The sequence below is a fragment of the Argentina anserina genome, chromosome 2 (assembly GCF_933775445.1).
Source record: "Argentina anserina chromosome 2, drPotAnse1.1, whole genome shotgun sequence".
Classification (NCBI taxonomy): Eukaryota; Viridiplantae; Streptophyta; class Magnoliopsida; order Rosales; family Rosaceae; genus Argentina; species Argentina anserina.
Window position 1 is genome coordinate 8,079,461 of NC_065873.1, and position 16,175 is coordinate 8,095,635.

Sequence of the window (16,175 nt, forward strand, 5' to 3'; positions counted from 1 at the left end):
TACCATGCAACTCCAAAGCCACGCATATTGAATTCATTAAGCATGTCACCTACTTAACCAACAATCATGCAATTTCGAAACTACATAGAAAAGATAAACATGTTCATAACATAAGTCTTTAATCCAACAACCTAAATATTATGCTACAAGCGTCTACACAACACATAGATATTTTCGAAATCACACAAGAATAGATCACGACAAAAACTAAAATCATAGAACCAAAACCTAAAATCACAACTTTATATAATTTGAAACAAGTAACTATCTCATTGACAAAATCGAAACAAGTTTACAAAGCACAAATCACATACACAACCAAGAACAAGAAAAACCTAAAACTGAAATTATCATAGAGAGAATCATAGTTACACTTTATCAATCAAGCGATCTCATAAAGTATAGCCGTGGCTTCTAAGGGAATTGACTTCTTCACAAGCGTACTTCAAAGCTAAGGATGGTGAAGGGATGATGTAATCAGATTTAGGATTTCTTGGATGGTAGGTATGAAATTCGGTAGAGCTTTGGCTAGTATGTGCACAAGGTTGATAATGATTTCTGATGTAGATTCGTGCCTCTATATATAGGAAAAACAAGGCCCGAACTTTCCCTCACAGCCCTTGGATCAAAAGCAAATCAATGGCTGAAATAATTCTACCGAGCTCACTGGACCTCCGAGTAAAGATTTGGTCATATCTCCATGTAGGAATAAGATATTGATGTGATTCTAAATCCTACAGAAAATAGACTCACACAGCTTTCTATCCATATATGGTACGTCTTCTAATTCGATCTGAACTGTCCAGGGGAGTCCGTCAAAGTTGGACTACGAATCCTGACAGATTTCTGATTCTTGCATGGATTGGGCTTCTAAGTGCATATCTTCTTCTCCTTGATAATTGTGATTTATATGCACGGAAATATCTTAATATACACCTTGGAAATCCATCCAACTCCTAAAAGTTATCCATCTATGCCGCACGGCCTCTCCTTCTCCTTCTAGGAAACTGATTTTCAGCCTCTTCTCTTTCCTTGCGTGACTAGGATTGCTTTCCTTCTTCAACGTGGATTTGTATTTCCAAATAAGAATAAGTACGTTAGAAACAAAGAAATAGGAAATGATAAATCATATTCAAACAAGGAATCATATATCAACAAATATTTTTAACACTTAGCACGATTTCATCATCAAATCACACATATTCGATATAAGCTCTACCTAGACACTTATTCTTACAAAATAAACTAAAACATACTAATTAAGAGGTAACAAAGAGTAAGAATATGTCATATATACATTAAGAATGTCACACTTTGTGCTCCTATCATGCTCCGACCTCATTCTAATTTCGATTAACTTGTAGTCCTATTCCTAAGAATTTCTTTGGAATTTGCTGCTATTGACCAAGTCTACATGAATGTTGGTTGTTGGTTTGCTGCGATTTACCTCTCTTTTTTTCGAGTCCAAGTTGTTCCGGTGAAGTACCATCTATGTACGTAAATGGAAGACTCGGTGAATAAATCAAGTTGCCAAAATAAATCAGAATTCAGCTATTTCAAATTCATGTTCGATTGTTTTTAATTTTGTTTTGGATTTAAAGGAAGGGGTTAGGGGTGTCAAGCCAGTAATGAAATAAAATGTAGGTAACAAACTAACGACTTGCCATGACTTGCCCTCGAGGGTCATGTTCATATGGAGTTCTAGCGGAATTAAATAAGCTTAAGCAACCTAGATGTAGTTAGGTGCTAAGCTTGTACGAAGACGAAGAACCATAATTAAGGTAGTATGATATCTACTCAATGGTTAGTGATAGCTGTGATTGATGCAAGCTTGGATGCTCAAAGTGGTAATAAGTGTAGTCGCTTATATTCAAGCTGTCAGTTTCTCCAAGGCCATGCATGTAGATACTGTATATGATTAGAGTTAGATGCATGTAACCTTCAACGGTAAACATGTGTATAATGACTATAATCATATATTCAAGGAAACATAAAACGTAGAATGTAAAAGTTCCTTCATCATTAGCTTGCTTTATTAAAAAAAAACCAACATGGGTTTAATTTCCTCCTAAAAACTAAGGCCTTGTTTGACATAGATGTGTTGTCAGTAAAATTGCTTTTGAAACTGCTGTGAGAGGAATCAGTTGAACTGTTTGGTAAACTATTTTAAAAATTATTGTGAGATTGAAAATCAATTTTAAGTGGTATAATTATTTTACAAGTGTTGGATATATATTATAAGATGATTTGTGTCGATAAATGCATAAATCTTTTGAGAACTAAGTCAAATGTTTTGTTTGACTTGTAAGAGGTTATGCACATTATTATTTCTTTATTAATACTGAATTGTTGATAGACAATTGAGCTGTATTTAATGCATTTCTTTCCTCACTTTCAATAAACTATCACTGTAAACAATCGATCTTTAGTGAAAATCAGCATAATCATATTCTTATTTCATCTAAGGCAGAGAGCAACCCATTGTCAGTTAAAAGCCTACGAAGGCACACTAGGGCAACACAAATGATGTGTCTTAAAATGTTACTTGTAAGCGCACGAATCAATTGTAGCACAGACATATAAGAGCGGGGTCAAACCCACAGGGAATGTATGATATTAAAAAAAACTAATCAAATCTAAATTAATTTAACAGTAACCTAGTTAAATAAAATTTGATTATGAAGTAGCTAAAATAAAGACAAAATAAAGAGTAAGGATTACTTTGATGACGAAGTAACTAAGGTATCAGATTCCACCAAATTAATCAATAAGTCTCTATATATTATGTACAAATACTCAATTAGGAGTAACAATCTAGATATCAATCTACTGCTTTATGAAGATTTAACAATGAAGAACACATGAATAAATTTTAATGTAGACTTTTCTTCGCTTCTTAATTATGAACACCAAAGCATCACATGTATACAAACTTATTGAAACTACAAAAGATCAAAGTGTTTGCTAAGCATCAGATGTGAAACAATCTCATTTGAATGACAAGAGATCAAAATATTTCATATTAATATGATGCAAAACCAAGCATGAATTAATAAAAGTGATTTCTGAACTACCAAAAATACATGACATTAGAGGTGAAAAGGGAACATAGATTTTACTAATGCATATTGAAGCAAAAGTCATAGAGATGGAATATGTGATTATGGGAATCAATAGATAATTGAATAAAATATTTCATTATGTGGTTTCCTACTTAACCTTAGTTAAAAATTTTAGCAATACATAATACAAATTAAAAACATGCTCAAAACTATAAAATACAACATAAGAAAATAGCTAAAGAAATGGAAGAACAAAGAGCAACAATGTGTCTCTCAAATTCTTCTCACTCTCCGGCTCTCTTTTTCTCTTGAAACAACATCTATTTATAGACAAATAAAGATCTTCACTATAGCTGCATTTCCATGTGAATATGACTTTCACTCTTTCAAAATTCTCAAGCTTGATAACAATATGTCTTAACTCATAAATGCTTCTATACTTCACTCCTCTCTTCATCATATTTCATTTGTCCTCTTTCATTTTCCATGAGGAAAAAAAGATGAATGCTAAGAACACAATCTTTGAAAGAGTGAAGAGTTAATTCATTCCCTCATGCAAGCTTGCTTCTAGCCACCTTATTTCAGAGGAGATTGTCTCGTGCATCCTTCATGCTCTAGCTAGCTTCCATTTGCATGTACGTATCTATAAATAAAACAAGCAAAAGTAAATTCAACAGTTGATGGCTAAGGTAATATTTTCAATACAACACACTTAATGCAATGAGAATGCATTCCATCAATTGTAAACTACACATGTTATGCGAACAAGATGAATGTGGTGAACTTATTTTCTTATTAAAAGGGAAAAACACATGTTAAATCAATGACTCAATTTGTCATATGAAAATAGATAAATTGCTTCAATATCTTTAACATTTTATTAATGTAAGACAAACACTTATAAGGACACAATATCAAACTAAATGACTCAAACTAATAAAAAATAAGTCACTAACAAAATAAATAAGGGAGAATAATATGATATATAATGTGCTCATAAAAAAATATGACACAAAACGTCTGTATGATGCGGATACACCATCACTATACATATGTAAAGACCAACACATCCATGGATCCTCACCAATCCCACCTAAATTTCAACGAGTATAACTATTTATTGGTGTTCAGAATGTTAGCATCACCTATAAAAAGAATTTCATTCCTCTTAAAACTCAATCGATGATGTCTCCCATGCTAAAGCACAACTAGAGTTGATATACTACTTCTGCGTGCAGGTTAACGCACAACTGGTAAGAATTGCACCTTGCAAGTACGAAACACATCATAGCTGCCCTTACACAAAGTGGAAAAATGCAAGTTTGTCTGTCATACACAATTGTTACTTATAATTGTTGAATTGCATACAACTCAGGCCATGTTGGATAATCCATCCCCTGAAGAGCTGGTATCCGTCTTAAATCCTCCTCTGAATATGCAAGAATGAACCAAAACCACATATTTGTCTCAAACACCTGAGAAACATATAGGCAATTCACTACACCAAACGAGTACAGTTTTATAAATGAATACATGGATAAACACTTCTACTACACAACTTGAGTTTTGAGTAACAATAAACCAGTTTGCCAATATAAACAGGTTCACGTATTTCATTTTCTATAATGTTGCACTGAGTTCAGTTATGCCAACATTAAGTGCTGATTTAGTGGAAGTCAGTGATTGAACTAACTACAGAACACAAATCTAAAACAGTTTCGATGATTGAGTACAATCCACATATCCACATAGAGGAGGTAAATCAAAGGCTTTAACAAAAGGACAGGAAAAACCAAACCAGTTCAAAGTTTTTCTTTTGACTGAGGTCATAATGCCATTTGGGTGGATAGTGAATCAAATTGATATGGGGAACTAGAGTATAGTTTAATGATTCATCAAACCACAAACTCAACTCAAATTTCGCCTCACGTTGCCTCCATCTCCTCTCATATTTGGAACTCTCTATTTGTTTTGATACATAAAGAAACACCGAAAAGCTACTAAATATTGATCTAAACACAGTTTGATAAACTAATTTGGCTGATTCAGGTTTGCTTGGATTCCACACAATGTGAGCTTCAGTGTGATTCGACACATATAATATAGGTTCAAACATATGAATCATTAATCTTTGTTAGTCCATTAAACATCCTTCTAATCTTTACATCTTATCTTTCCCAACTAGTTCTACTTGCTGAAGCCTAACATCAGTAACATGTAACTTTTCCATCTATATTTTAGTTATTGTTGTCAAAATAGAAAACCTAAGTTGCTTGTCTCTACATTCAAACCAATATTAGAACGGTTTAATATCACTCAATATGAACAGGTAATTGACCAAAACCAAAGATACCAAACATTTTTACTAGGAGCAGAAATCTTCTTGAGATGATCTACAACGTGCAGTAGGTGTCAATACCATACATGTATACCTTTAGTTATAGCTATACTAAACTCAACCGTTCTGCAAAATGTGGTTGGTTCATCTAGACTACTTATTCCACAACAATATCCAAGTACCCACAATATTCATCATCAAGAAGCAGTTACCTGATATTTGGAACTCTCTGTAGTACATAAAGAAACACCAAAAAGCTACTGAATATTGATCTAAACACAACCCTATTTCTCTCCTCCCCCAAAACGAAACTGATTCTCATAAAATCTAGAATTCCAGATGACCCATGCTTCAATTCAGTAAATTTCCAAACTACAAATTCACACCCTGAAACAAGAATAGAAAAGAAATTTGAAAAGCAGCACAAATCTACATAATCATTAATTCTATTAACTGAATCGCAAGTTCATCTATCCCTAAATGGAAAAGAATTTCATGAGATAGATATTACCTCTACAATCTGAAGTGAACTTGATCGATGGGTTAAGTCTTGACTGATTCTTCGAGCCTGGGTGATAAGATTAGCGATGTGCTTTGAGGTATTCGACGGCAGAGAGAATGGGAAGGAGAGAATGCCAGAATGGGGTGAGTTTACACGGGTAGGTTAGAAGGACGACAAAGCTGGAAATCTGAAAATTTCATTAAAGGGCTACTGTAGCATCTCCCTGTTTTCCCCAAAATCAGCTTTGGAAAGCAACCCATTAGCTGCTTCTCAAATACCGCTGTTGGGTGAAGCGGAAGGTCCTAAAAGCAGAAATTTGGTGTCTCACCAAACACCATGTAAAATACCCAGAATCGCTTTTAACTCCAAAAGCAGCTCAAAAATCTGTCCCAAACTGGGCCCAAGGTGGGAAGAGGAAATTTGCCAGAGTATGCAAGCCATTTGCATGCATTTACGTTGATGACATCTACGAAAAAACAAGAGAAGGTTTGGTTGCGGTAATCCTTTCTACCATGTCTCCAATTCTTCATAACAAGAATGAGGCCTCGTCTTTCTTCAATCAGAAGTGAGGATGTTACAAAAGAATGCTCAAGTTGCAGAAGAGTCTTGGCTTGTATCAAACCCCGCAAGAAGTACGGTTTTCACAGGCAGCGTTGCAAGTGTATGGTTCGATCCATACCATATCATTAATTGGAGTCATCTAGTCATTCCCGGATGCAACACAAAATGTGTAATTCATTGCAAATGTATAGTTCAATCCATAACATATCATGTAATGGAGTTCATCTAGTCATTTCGGGATGCTACAAAAAATGTGCAACTTTTTATAGTGTTTCTCATTCCAAACCCCAACAGATAATAGTGGTATATATTTGTATGATCCTTAACGGTATTTCACAATAAAAGTACGTACTCAAGTTGTGGATAAGGATAATACATGCTCTAGTTCCAGAAATATAACTTCTATACCAGTACCTACTTTTTGGCTGAACATTCAATCATAATTAAAAATAATAATACATAGACAGATTTAAGAGTTTATTCTGTTAAAGAAAATTTGATCCTACAAGAGGAGGTAGATACGTACACAATCATAATCTTAGGAATCTGCAAGCATAACACAATCAGTGAGCCGTGAGCAGCCAAAAAATTTCCCAGCTAAGTGCATGAATGTGCAAGTAAAGAATATTAGACTGCACATCCTTAGTCTGCTCTGGACTGGCCAGCTCGGGAGGATAAGATAATTCCAACAATCAGGCCATACAGTGCCAACGCTTCAGCGAAAATGAGAATGAGGATCATCCCAACAAAGAGTTTTGGCTGCTGTGCATTAGCTCTGCAAAACAAGCTCAGTTACTCCAACGATGCAAAACATGCTATAAACTACATAGAATATAAAGAACTGTCCTATTAAATCAATCTAAATCAAGTACTAGCATCCAATAGAGAATCCATCTCCAGTAAAATGCAGAAGCGATTCCAAGTCATTGACTCACTGCCCATTCTCTCCCAAGTCCAATAGTAACAATAATAGATTCCTAGGACCATAATATTTTCCCACTGAAGTTTAATTTTAGAGGAAATTCTAAATCCTCCAAAATTATTGTGAAATTATACTATTTGTTGGCCAACATAAAATTAATCCTCAAGCTATATAACCAATCTTGATTGTTCCTTCGGGAAAATGTATCTTACATTTGAAACACACTTTTAATAAATTAAAATCACATTCATGGCAACAAGGATTCAACCTATTACTATATTGTGGTCACAAGTTGGGCTATACTAGTTTTCATATCGCAGGAAACTTGACTATATTTAACCCCCAGCATGGATTTGCCACTGCTACTTTGTCATACCTATTCTCTTATCTCTGATTTTAGTCTTCATCTGTATCAACCAATAAAGTTTATATGCTCTTGCAATGCATTCAGATTTTTCATCCTACGTTCAAACATTCACAGTTTCTTAATCTTCTGATATCCAAATTTGCATTAGGGTTATATTTTATCTTTCCTTGTTAAAAGGATGCAAAAAATCTGGCCTAGAAATTCAATAAACAGATATAGAAGAAGGGGTTAGAAGGCAAAAGATGACAGTTAGACTAAAATTGTCATCCCACAAGTAGCCATACTTGATGACTACTGTAAACACATGATGGACAAACATGTGGCCATTATTGTCCTCAGACGGGTTAGTAAATCTAAATTGTGAGGGGGCATGGTTAAAACAACTAATACAACATAATACTAGTTTACTATAATAACAAAGAAGTTGTCAGGTTTCTCTCAAGGACCATTAACAGGACTATTGTATAAGGCTTTAAGCATGTATATATATTATCGTTAGATTAGAGATAATACCTAACACCAGCATCACCAACTATACCAATAGCCATTCCAGCAGAGAGCCCCGCAAGACCACAAGCAAGACCAGAGGAAAGATGTGCGTAACCGTCAAAGAGGTAATACGACTTCGCCTTGGGGTTAATCCCGGTACTGATGATAACCGCAATAATGAGCCCATAAATACCCAAAACTCCAGCCATAACAACAGGAACAATAGACTTCATCACCAGCTCGGGCCTCATGACTCCCATAGATGCAACTCCAACCCCACTCTTTGCCGTGCCATAGGCCGCTCCCATACCTACACAAACCAACAGTCCCCTCATGTCACGTACAAAAACAGAACTACATCACAAAGTTCACACGAATTTCGACGAAAACAAAATTCTCATACATCAATTGTACACCAGAACATATAGATTATAAGACTTTGTGAGTAACAGTAAAAAATCTAGACCTCACAATTGTTATCAGACTATGTCAATAATTGACTAATTGTTCATCACAAACAAACTTCAATACAAATTCTTGAAGGAATGAAGCTCCGATGGATCAAACATTCAAACAATGAACTCCTAAGAAATCAAACACAATTCGAAGCGTGACGAAACAAAAAATTTAAAGTGATGTTAAAAAAAAAAAAGGCAAAAGCTTGGAGAAAAGAGAGAGAGAGGTATTTAAATTACAGGAGAAAACGAGGGCGGCAGCAGCGCCGAGGAAGCCGAAGAAAGGAGCGGTCTCATCGCCGCTGAATGTAGAAGGCATAGTGGAGAGTGTGGATCTGAAACGACGTCGTCTGGATCTTAGGGATTTGGAGAGCTCTGGATCTCTGATCACTGGTTTTGTTTTGTTGTGCTTCTTCCCGCAGAAGATAGTTATTCACTTAAACTGCTTTGATAATTACTTACCATCTTCGCGCGGGTCGAGTATTACCAGACCCGGTTACATTTTTTTAAATATCTTTTATTAATAAAACCAGAAACAGATTAGAATAATTAAAATTTTAAAGTGGCAAAATTATCATTGGTTTATTAAGATCTACTTATTCCTTAATTAAGTTCGAATGAATAAGAAAATAATTGAACGAACAACAGTCATAAACTCAACCCATAAGGGGAAGAAAAATTGGCAAAATCAAAATTATTTGCACACGAGGTAAGGCGATAACTACCACGACAATTGTGGATTGAGGCTCAGACGACGTGTGTAATACCCTGATTTTTTTTCGGGTTTTTGTTGTAAAAAATTCTTGTAAGTCATTTAATTTGAGAATTGAATAAATCACATTTTTTCGTTGATGTCAAACGAAATAAAAACCGACTTCGGAAATTTAAAATTTAAAAACGTTACGTTTCCGCGACTCGGGAGTCAACTTTTACTCTGTCACTCGTCTCCGAAAATTTCCTTCACAAAATTTATAGAGCTCGTCAATGCAAGTTCATGGACATGCCACACACCTTAATCTGACGTCGTATATGGAAGTAATCGTCGACGGAAGTTGGTTTCCGATTTTGGAAAAAGTATAAAAGGAGTTTTTAGAGTTTCCTAAAACAGAAACTTGATATGTTCACAATGTGTTATACTTTTAGGCCTCGAAATTGTGATATCTATGTCTAGTTTTTCATGTTTTTGGTTCTTTTACTTAACTTGATGTCATGTAGGTGTGAAGAGAAAATATGAGAAAAAAGGAGCAAAACTAGAGGAAAGACATTAAAGAGGAATTCTTGATGCTGAAACGGTAGAAACCCCTGCAGAACTGCCAACTTTGAGGATTAAACTGTACCGATCCAGAAGGAACTAGAGGATGTGTCTTATATCAAAAGAAATCCCTGGATGTCTACTTTACGGAGAATTTTACGGCTCGTGATTCCGATATTCCTAGAGGAAGATATGGCAATTTGAGTACGAGCAGTTCAGGTTACACGCGAATCTGCTATGTGTTATATTAGCTCGAGTGTTGAAGGCCTGAATGACTCGACAAAATTCTAGGATAATTAATACATCATTAAGGACTATCTAAGAGCCCAATCCATAATTTTTTGGAGTCCAACCCGTACTGCAATACCCTATTGGAGTCGAAATCATCAAAGCCTTGTGCAAGGAGGAAAAGATGTGCTTATATATATAAGATTGTGACAAGGACAGGGGGGACGAAGACCATTCCATACCAAGGGAGAAAAAGTGCTGCTTCCATCACAACCATTCCTTACTCATTCATTCAGTTTTTGATATATTTGCTATGTTTTCTAAAAAGCATGAGTAGCTAAACTCCTTTTCTAGGGCTAGGATGAGGCCCTAGCATGACTGTCTACATGTTTTGATATTCAATTGATGGATTGCTAGTTTCTTTTAGATAAATTCTTAATCTCTACATGATTTGTTGCTTATGTTAAAGTTCTATTGATTCGCGACCTTTAGGCTTTGCATCTAGCTATTAGAAGAAGAATTTGAGGCGTACCTGCGATATAATTCTATTTAGCTTCTTGAGATTAAGTATTGTGAATTACATTATTGCCGTAACTGGAGTAGTGGTTTGCATGATTCCCTTGTTTTCTAAACTTAATGAGTCCTATGTGTTAAATTTATGCCGTACCTGGATAGATTGCATGATAGGATATACGACCTCTGTTGTACCTGGAGAGTATCATACGTAAGGAAAACTTGGTCTAAGTGTCGTACCTGGATTTAGACACGGGAATTGTTATCTTTAGAATCGAAAGAATCCGTTAGTTATGTCAGACAGTAGATAAGATTGTTTGTGGTTGATTCCGACACCCTAGGCTCATCATCATCATATAATCACTTCTGATCTTTAGACTTAGTGTGTTTTCACACTTGGTAACTTTGTTTTCTAGTTAGTTTCTTGTTATATTCAAGTCTCTCAAAACCCAAAAATTATAAGAACAATTTTATTTAGAGTCGCTTTGTTTGTTTTAGTTCTTGTGTGTTTCTTGATTTAACTGTTTTTAGTAGTGAGTAATTTAGGTTTCCATACTTTGAATTAAACTAATATCCTCGTGGGAACGACAACTCCTCTCTTCCATATACTATATTACATCTACCCTGTATACTTGCGGGAACTACAACAAAACTATTCCCTCTCTCTCTCCCCCTCAGCTTCCCTCTCCCTCTCGACCCCGACCCCTCTCTCGAAAAATCTCCTCCGGCGATCTCGCCTCTCCGGCCACCGTGGACGCTACACGTCGCCGATCGCCGTGCCGAAGCTTCCTCGACAATTTTGAAGATTCTACAACTCACCGCCGTCCAAGCTTCGTCTCCGGCGACGCAAGCGCTCGGGGATAACTCCTCTCCACCGCTCCTCACCCCCCCCCGGTGCCACCTGCAAGCGGATTGGGACTCGAATCACGTCGCACTTCATCCTCCACGAAATCAAGCACAGTCGGCGATTCGAGCGTCGGCGATTCGAGCTCCTCCGGCGACTTCCCGGCGGTCCTAAGGCCCGATTTAGGTACGAAAATGTCTCACTTCGTACGATATACATGTTTGATGTTGAAATTGTTGTGAATTGATGTGGTTTCAGAGGAGGAGGTGGTGGCGCGCGTGTCGCCGTCTGTGGCGGCGCGTGGGAGGTTTTGGAAGTGCAGGGATACGACATTAGGCCATGGAAGGGAGGAGGAGAGGATAAGAGAGAGTTTTGGGCGGTGGTGGGCAAGCCACGCACGTGTTTTGAGGTGGCGCGTCAGCACCACGCCCGCCCATAGTGGGCGGCGCGTGAGCGTTACGCGCGGCTGCCGGATGGTGGTGCGTGAACCCCACGCACCGCCACGTGCGGCGGCGCGTGAGTAGTGATTCCGAACAAAGTAATTTATGTATAGTAAATGTAAAAAGTAAATTTTGTACAGTAAAAATGTAAAAATAATTTGTGCACAGTAAATTGTAAAAGTGATTTCTGAGCAGTTATTGTAAAAGTAAATTATGAATAGTAATTCAGTGATTAGTATTTACATGAACAGTACTACATGAACCGTATTTACATGAATAGTAATTACGTAAAAACCGTAATTTGTTGAACAGTAAACAGTAGTACTGATTCGGCATCTGAGGTTTTACATAACGTCTCTAACCACTTTATTATACAACTAGGTGATCGACAAAACAAGTGAAGGATTTGCTTTCGGTATTGTGGAAATTACGCTCAGGAAAATAAGGTGAGTAAATCTCACTATGACGAGTCTACCCTTGGCGGTGATTCATATTTACGTTTTATTTAAAAGAGCGAACTATGACATGTATATGATATACTGGGTTGTGTATGTGTATAAATGGTAAATACGATACATATATATGAGTTGCTATATTATATACTGTCACATTCTTATTTCCAAATAAGTTTTATTATAGAACCAATATTTATTTTATTTGAGCATGAGTCGCTTGGTTGTTGTACAATAACATGTGAGGATTGTATTGTACGTGGTTTGAACTTTGAGTCATGTTAAAACGTTTTTCAGTCTTCGAACGTGTTGGCAGTATCGGAACCAAACCTTGGCCGGATGACAGTTACGATTTAGTTAGAACTCTAGTCTGTCTGCCGATGTACTGCATGAGGGGTAACAGATAGGTTACCTGGGTCTCATGAGTATCCATATTTTTGTGATATTGGGTAGCATATGCGTTGCTCGGTATCAGACGGCGTACTGCATGAGTTAACAGATGAGTACATGGGTCTCATGAGTACTCGTATTATAAATGTAATTTGGGTAAACAGATGGGTTGCCCAATGTCTCATGAGTAAACATATTTTCATATATTATTTGACATCTAAATGGTCCGTCATGTGTCTTATGAGTGCATTTATATTTAAATGTCATCTAAATCTCCTTTTGTTTACTATGTGTGTTATATTGTTGATTTACTCATACGAGCTACAAAGCTTACCGGGTTTGTGTTTATAATCCCGGTGCAGCTATCGATGGTGTATGAGATAGTTCTACATGTGTGGATTAGCAGAATTTGGAGGGCTACTCTGAAGATTTCGAAGTTTATTATTTCTATTTGTGGTGAGGATTGTGATAATTTTACATTTCCATTTGTTATAATGCTTGAATTATAAACTGGTTTTATAATAATCAAATCAACTGAGATGTACTACGAACTTAGTTATGATATGCTGTGACTATAAGATGATTTCAATATTTTGAGATTGTTTTAGAGTTTTCATGGCTTCGATTTCGAGTTTATCACTTAAAATTTCAGGGTCGTGACAATGTGGGAGTGAAATCAAGTACAACTAGTGAGATTACATCTCTACGGTTTCATGTCAAATCTAGGATTTTATCTAAGGTAATGATATATTCAGAGGTCTAACTATGAAATATTTACCTCTTACAAATTTTATTTTTCGTTGCTAACAAAATGAAAGAAAAATTGTGCAACTGATGTGGAATGAAAAATTGTGACATACACTCATATTTTGGTTTATAAATCACAGCATCACCGGAAGATACACTTCTGCTTCAAACATTAAAAACTTTCATGCATGGGCTGTCAGAATTGAAATCATGAAATTTTCTCCCACAACGTAAGAAGAATCAACGATCACCTCACTATAATGATCTCGGGGGTGGCAGCAATGTGGCATTTTGGCTTTTGGGTTGTCACATCAGGTTAGTTTTGGGAGCTCACTACAAAAAAAATATGAAAAAGGTACATTTTTATGTGGCATTTGAGCACGTGGGCATTGTAAAAAAGATCTCACATATCACAATTAATGTGGATTTTGTATTATGATATAATTAAAAAGCTACATTTAATGTGATATGTGAGATCTTTTTTACAATGCCCACCCAATCAAATGCCACATAAAAATGTGTCTTTTGACAGTAGTGGCTGGCCTTTCTTATCATACGTCCTTGCCGGTTTATAGTTCACAATTCTCCATAGAATAGTTAAATAGCAATAGAATGAAAACTGAAAAAGAGTCCCTTGGTATGAGATGATATCAAATGATAAAAGGAGAATAGACAAGCCACAGCAAATAAACCTGAAGTTATTAGAATTTAAATGTCGTTACACAAATAAACCGGCATTTATAAATTAAACTTGCACCCAATTTGGTTGATGCAACTAGCTAGCTATTAACACCAAGATATATATTTGATCTATTCGTGAGGGCCAACCAATAATCAAGTAGGTTGATAAGTTAGTCTAAAGGTACGTAAGGTATAGTGGCAATGTGGTTATGAGCCACAGTTCCAATCCAGAGTTTGCCCTTCGATTCTCTAACTTCACTCACAAGTTTCATAACCTCACCATTTCGGTCCTCAAGAACTTCCAAAATCTCCCCCTTGTCATTGAACAGTGAGATCAATGTGTACATTTTCATACCCATAAGTCTTGCCAAGTAGTGCATCCGGATCGGCAAGCGAAAGTAGACACTCCTCAGCCATGGATTATTGGAGAGGACCTCCTGCGCTGGAGTCCTGCAACAGTCTATTGCTACCCAGAATTGCCCCTTCTCATTTATCCTTACATTGTCTGGAAATCCTGGAAGATCTGCAACAAGCTCCACACTTCCAAATTTGGGACCTTCTAGCCAGTATTTCATGAGCCTGCATGCCATTCAAGAGAGATGAAGAAGAAAGTTTAGTAAAACATAACCTAATTATTAACTGGACAGGTTCATACTAATTAGGTACCTGCAGTTGGTGGTCTCAGTGAAGAGAAGAAAGGTTTGGTCCTGAGAAAGCTGCAGGCCATTTGGAAAGGCCAAACCATCCAAGACAACATGAGTTGTTTTAGTAGGAGGGTCATATCTCAGAAGCCTACCAGTGGCTTCTCCTTCCAGTAGTATAAGGAAATGATCCCTGCAATATTACATAATGAATTCTGATTATTTCCATGTTTAAGACTGCCCATCAAACATGTTTCCGACAAACTGCTTGTTGTTTCAAGCATATGGATTGTCTCCGATTCCGAGGAGCTAACATCGCCTACTCTTTTCTTCTATTCAAAGGGGGGAAAAAGACTTAGGTATGCTTACACTCTGTTGTATCTCTTGCTAGTATCTGTGAAGAAGATGGAACCATTGGCGTGGATGTCAAGGTCATTTGCAAAGAGTATGGGGTTGCCTTCTACGTCGTGAGTTGACAAAGTAGTTGCAAGTCCTCCTTCAGGTCCAACTACTAGAAGTCCATAATAAGCATCAGCAATGTACAGATTTCCAGTCACTTTGTCAAATCTTAAGCCAAGTGGACGACCACACTCTTTCTCATGCTTCCATTGCTTGTATGTGGTGGACTCATTTCCTTTTGCACAAACCTTCTCTGACCTTTTTGTTTTTGTTTTTTTTTCCAAATAAATCATATATTATTAGAAATGTTATGTTTCTTATTTTTGAAAAAAAAATATAATACTAGTTGATGAAAGGACAATGTCATGAGATTCCTTTAAAGAGGAGCTGATATCACATAATCCGTTATTTTGATTTAGGAAAAAAATGTCAAGTTCAGGATAGTGTATATGTACCAATTTGTTGTCACAAGCGCAAACGTCTCCCAGCCCACGTTTGGGCCCATCCATCTCACGACGCGTCCATCGGCTAACCCAGTATAAGGCCCAATGCCCGATGCATCAAACTCTATCGATTCGGGCCCGAAAACTTCATCCTCGAACTCTAACTTTCCGAGTCCCAACCGGCTCAGATTGTCCCTCGGCCACCTCTCCATGACTTGGTTGTACGGCGCAATGCTGTGCTTGACGGGCTTGAATTCATGGCCGCCTAGCGGGCCTACTTGTAGAGGGTCCACTATGACGAGGCCCAAAACGAGAACGAGGAAAAGCACAACCGGGTGCTGCAGCAATATTGCTTCGTCTTTGCCTTTCAGCTTTCTCTTCTCCATGTTAAGTAAAGATCGAAAGCGAAAAGACAGAGAGAGTTTGATAGACTCAAGTTTCTGATGCAT

General features: G+C 36.9%; 2 protein-coding genes and 1 long non-coding RNA gene across 4 annotated transcripts; all 3 read right to left on the minus strand.

The window, feature by feature from the left end:
* Positions 1-4,041: 4,041 nt before the first annotated feature.
* LOC126784594 (uncharacterized) lies at positions 4,042-6,290 on the minus strand. Of its 2 annotated transcripts, XR_007670957.1 has the most exons (3): positions 5,912-6,290; positions 5,613-5,787; positions 4,042-4,537 (listed from the first exon to the last, which is right to left on the minus strand). It is a non-coding gene; the product is annotated as an uncharacterized LOC126784594 (long non-coding RNA). The 2 variants fall into 2 exon arrangements; XR_007670958.1 differs by lacking the exon at positions 5,613-5,787.
* Positions 6,291-6,752: 462 nt separating this feature from the next.
* Positions 6,753-9,103, minus strand: LOC126784593 (V-type proton ATPase 16 kDa proteolipid subunit). The gene is made up of 3 exons (XM_050510064.1): positions 8,937-9,103; positions 8,266-8,551; positions 6,753-7,238 (listed from the first exon to the last, which is right to left on the minus strand). The coding sequence occupies exons 1-3, from the start codon at positions 9,013-9,015 to the stop codon at positions 7,106-7,108; spliced, it is 498 nt and encodes a 165-aa protein (XP_050366021.1). The 5' UTR covers positions 9,016-9,103; the 3' UTR covers positions 6,753-7,105.
* Positions 9,104-14,413: 5,310 nt separating this feature from the next.
* LOC126783915 (protein STRICTOSIDINE SYNTHASE-LIKE 13) lies at positions 14,414-16,175 on the minus strand. Its single transcript, XM_050509449.1, has 4 exons — positions 15,739-16,175; positions 15,254-15,541; positions 14,910-15,077; positions 14,414-14,822 (listed from the first exon to the last, which is right to left on the minus strand). Exons 1-4 carry the CDS (start codon positions 16,173-16,175, stop codon positions 14,414-14,416), a joined length of 1,302 nt encoding a protein of 433 aa, XP_050365406.1.

Excerpts from the sequence above, each read along its gene's own strand:
- LOC126784593 (XM_050510064.1), bottom strand. The coding sequence starts at position 9,015 with ATGCCTTCTACATTCAGCGGCGATGAGACCGCTCCTTTCTTCGGCTTC. Across the intron at positions 8,552-8,936 it reads TGCCGCCCTCGTTTTCTCCT|GTATGGGAGCGGCCTATGGC; the intron begins GTAATTTAAATA and ends TGGTTTGTGTAG. Across the intron at positions 7,239-8,265 it reads GTTGGTGATGCTGGTGTTAG|AGCTAATGCACAGCAGCCAA; the intron begins GTATTATCTCTA and ends CTTGTTTTGCAG.
- LOC126783915 (XM_050509449.1), bottom strand. The coding sequence starts at position 16,175 with ATGCATCAGAAACTTGAGTCTATCAAACTCTCTCTGTCTTTTCGCTTT. Across the intron at positions 15,078-15,253 it reads AGCAAGAGATACAACAGAGT|GGATCATTTCCTTATACTAC; the intron begins GTAAGCATACCT and ends GTAATATTGCAG. Across the intron at positions 14,823-14,909 it reads ACTGAGACCACCAACTGCAG|GCTCATGAAATACTGGCTAG; the intron begins GTACCTAATTAG and ends AATGGCATGCAG.